General features: G+C 55.1%; 1 protein-coding gene across 1 annotated transcript; it reads right to left on the bottom strand.

The window, feature by feature from the left end:
• Window positions 1-14: 14 nt before the first annotated feature.
• Window positions 15-1,175, bottom strand: GNI_038060 (hypothetical protein; the record flags this gene model as incomplete). Its single annotated transcript, XM_011131041.1, has 1 exon — window positions 15-1,175. One exon carries the CDS (start codon window positions 1,173-1,175, stop codon window positions 15-17), a length of 1,161 nt encoding a protein of 386 aa, XP_011129343.1.
• Window positions 1,176-1,465: the final 290 nt, after the last annotated feature.

Here is a 1,465-nt window from a genome sequence, read left to right as displayed (position 1 = left end):
CCGGCTTCTTCGGGTCAGGACCAAGACGTAATTGGGGAATCTCCGGCGGCGGCGGCAGCGTTGATGGGCACCATAGCGGGTTCGTCATGGCTGCCAACGCGGACAGGCTGCATGCTTGACATCCTTACCAGGTCCTCTGTCTGGTCGATGGGGTCCTTGGATTTGGTCGAACTACTCCTCATCACGTTGTTCAGCAGTCCTTCCAACGCCCCCGCAAAGCCCAACGTTTTAGCACGGACGCCCTCCCGGCCAGGACCCGGTCCCTCCCCTTGCGGTCTCTCCCCTTGCGGTCTCTCCCCTTGCGGTCTCTCCCCTTGCGGTCTCTCCCCTTGCGGTCTCTCCCCTTGCGATCTCTCCCCAAGCAGTTCCCCCCCTTGCAGTGTCTGCCCTTGGGGTGTTTCCCCTTGCAGTGCCTCCCCTTGCAGACCGTTAATTTTCAGGTCGTCACTTCCAGAGCGTGAGTTGCGGGATTTTTTCTCCTTTTTGGAGTCGTCTGAATTCCAGCGAAAGATGCGTGACATGAAGCTTCGGGGAGTCTCATTTGCGGTAACCAATTCGGCAGAGCAGCGTCTACTAGACACGCTCCGCGGTGTGTTGGCATCATCTAAACCGAAGACACCAAGTCTCGAACCGAACCTTACCGGGTCCATGCCGGCGGCCTGGACAACTGTGGCTTGTCTGTTGAGTGCTGGGTCATCATCATTCGGCGATCCACCACCATCTTCACTTTCGTACATTGATTCAATTGGCATGCAACGGCTAATGCTCTTAAACTGATATGGAGCCAAACACGACTTCCAATCTATCATTTCGATGTGATAACTCAGACTCAACTCCCAAAACCACTCGTCATTTACTTGAGTTAAACATCCAAGAAACTCCTTTAGGTTGGCGTCAAACAACTTACTGGAAAATGACGCGCCATGAACAAATAGAAAGACGATGTCAATCGGCTTGTCAGGCTCCACCTTGTGGTTGTAACCTAGCCGTGGTATCAGGGCATCGTCCGCTAGATCACCCACCGAGCTAGGGTCAGCACCAAAGAGACCTGTAGGCGCAGGATCTCTACGCGGGGGGGCATTGATCACCAGAGGGGGAACACGGGCTGTAGCAGAAGCCACCGCCGCTGCATGGTGTGCCATAGACACACCTTCATTTTGATCCCCAGAAAGCATCACGAAAATGGAAGCTGCTCTTGCCCTTAAAAGGAGTGCTGTCAATGTCACCGTCTTGCTGCAACCTGTGGCATCCACTCCCCACTTGGTGGTTAACCAACTGCAACTGAACGGAGCACAGACTTTCAAGCACCTCCGAACCACTGTGGAAAGCAAATTAAAGACCGATACCCCCATAGTACCTCCCCTATAGTACCTCCCCCATAGCACCTCCCCTATAGTACCTCCCCCATAGCACCTCCCCCTCACTCCCCCCCCCCCTCCCCAATAGCACCCCCCCCCCCCTTCCC

Source organism: Gregarina niphandrodes (assembly GCF_000223845.1).
Source record: "Gregarina niphandrodes unplaced genomic scaffold scaffold00005, whole genome shotgun sequence".
Classification (NCBI taxonomy): domain Eukaryota; phylum Apicomplexa; class Conoidasida; order Eugregarinorida; family Gregarinidae; genus Gregarina; species Gregarina niphandrodes.
Note: the sequence above shows the minus strand (reverse complement) of the source record. Positions and strands in the feature narration are given on the sequence as shown.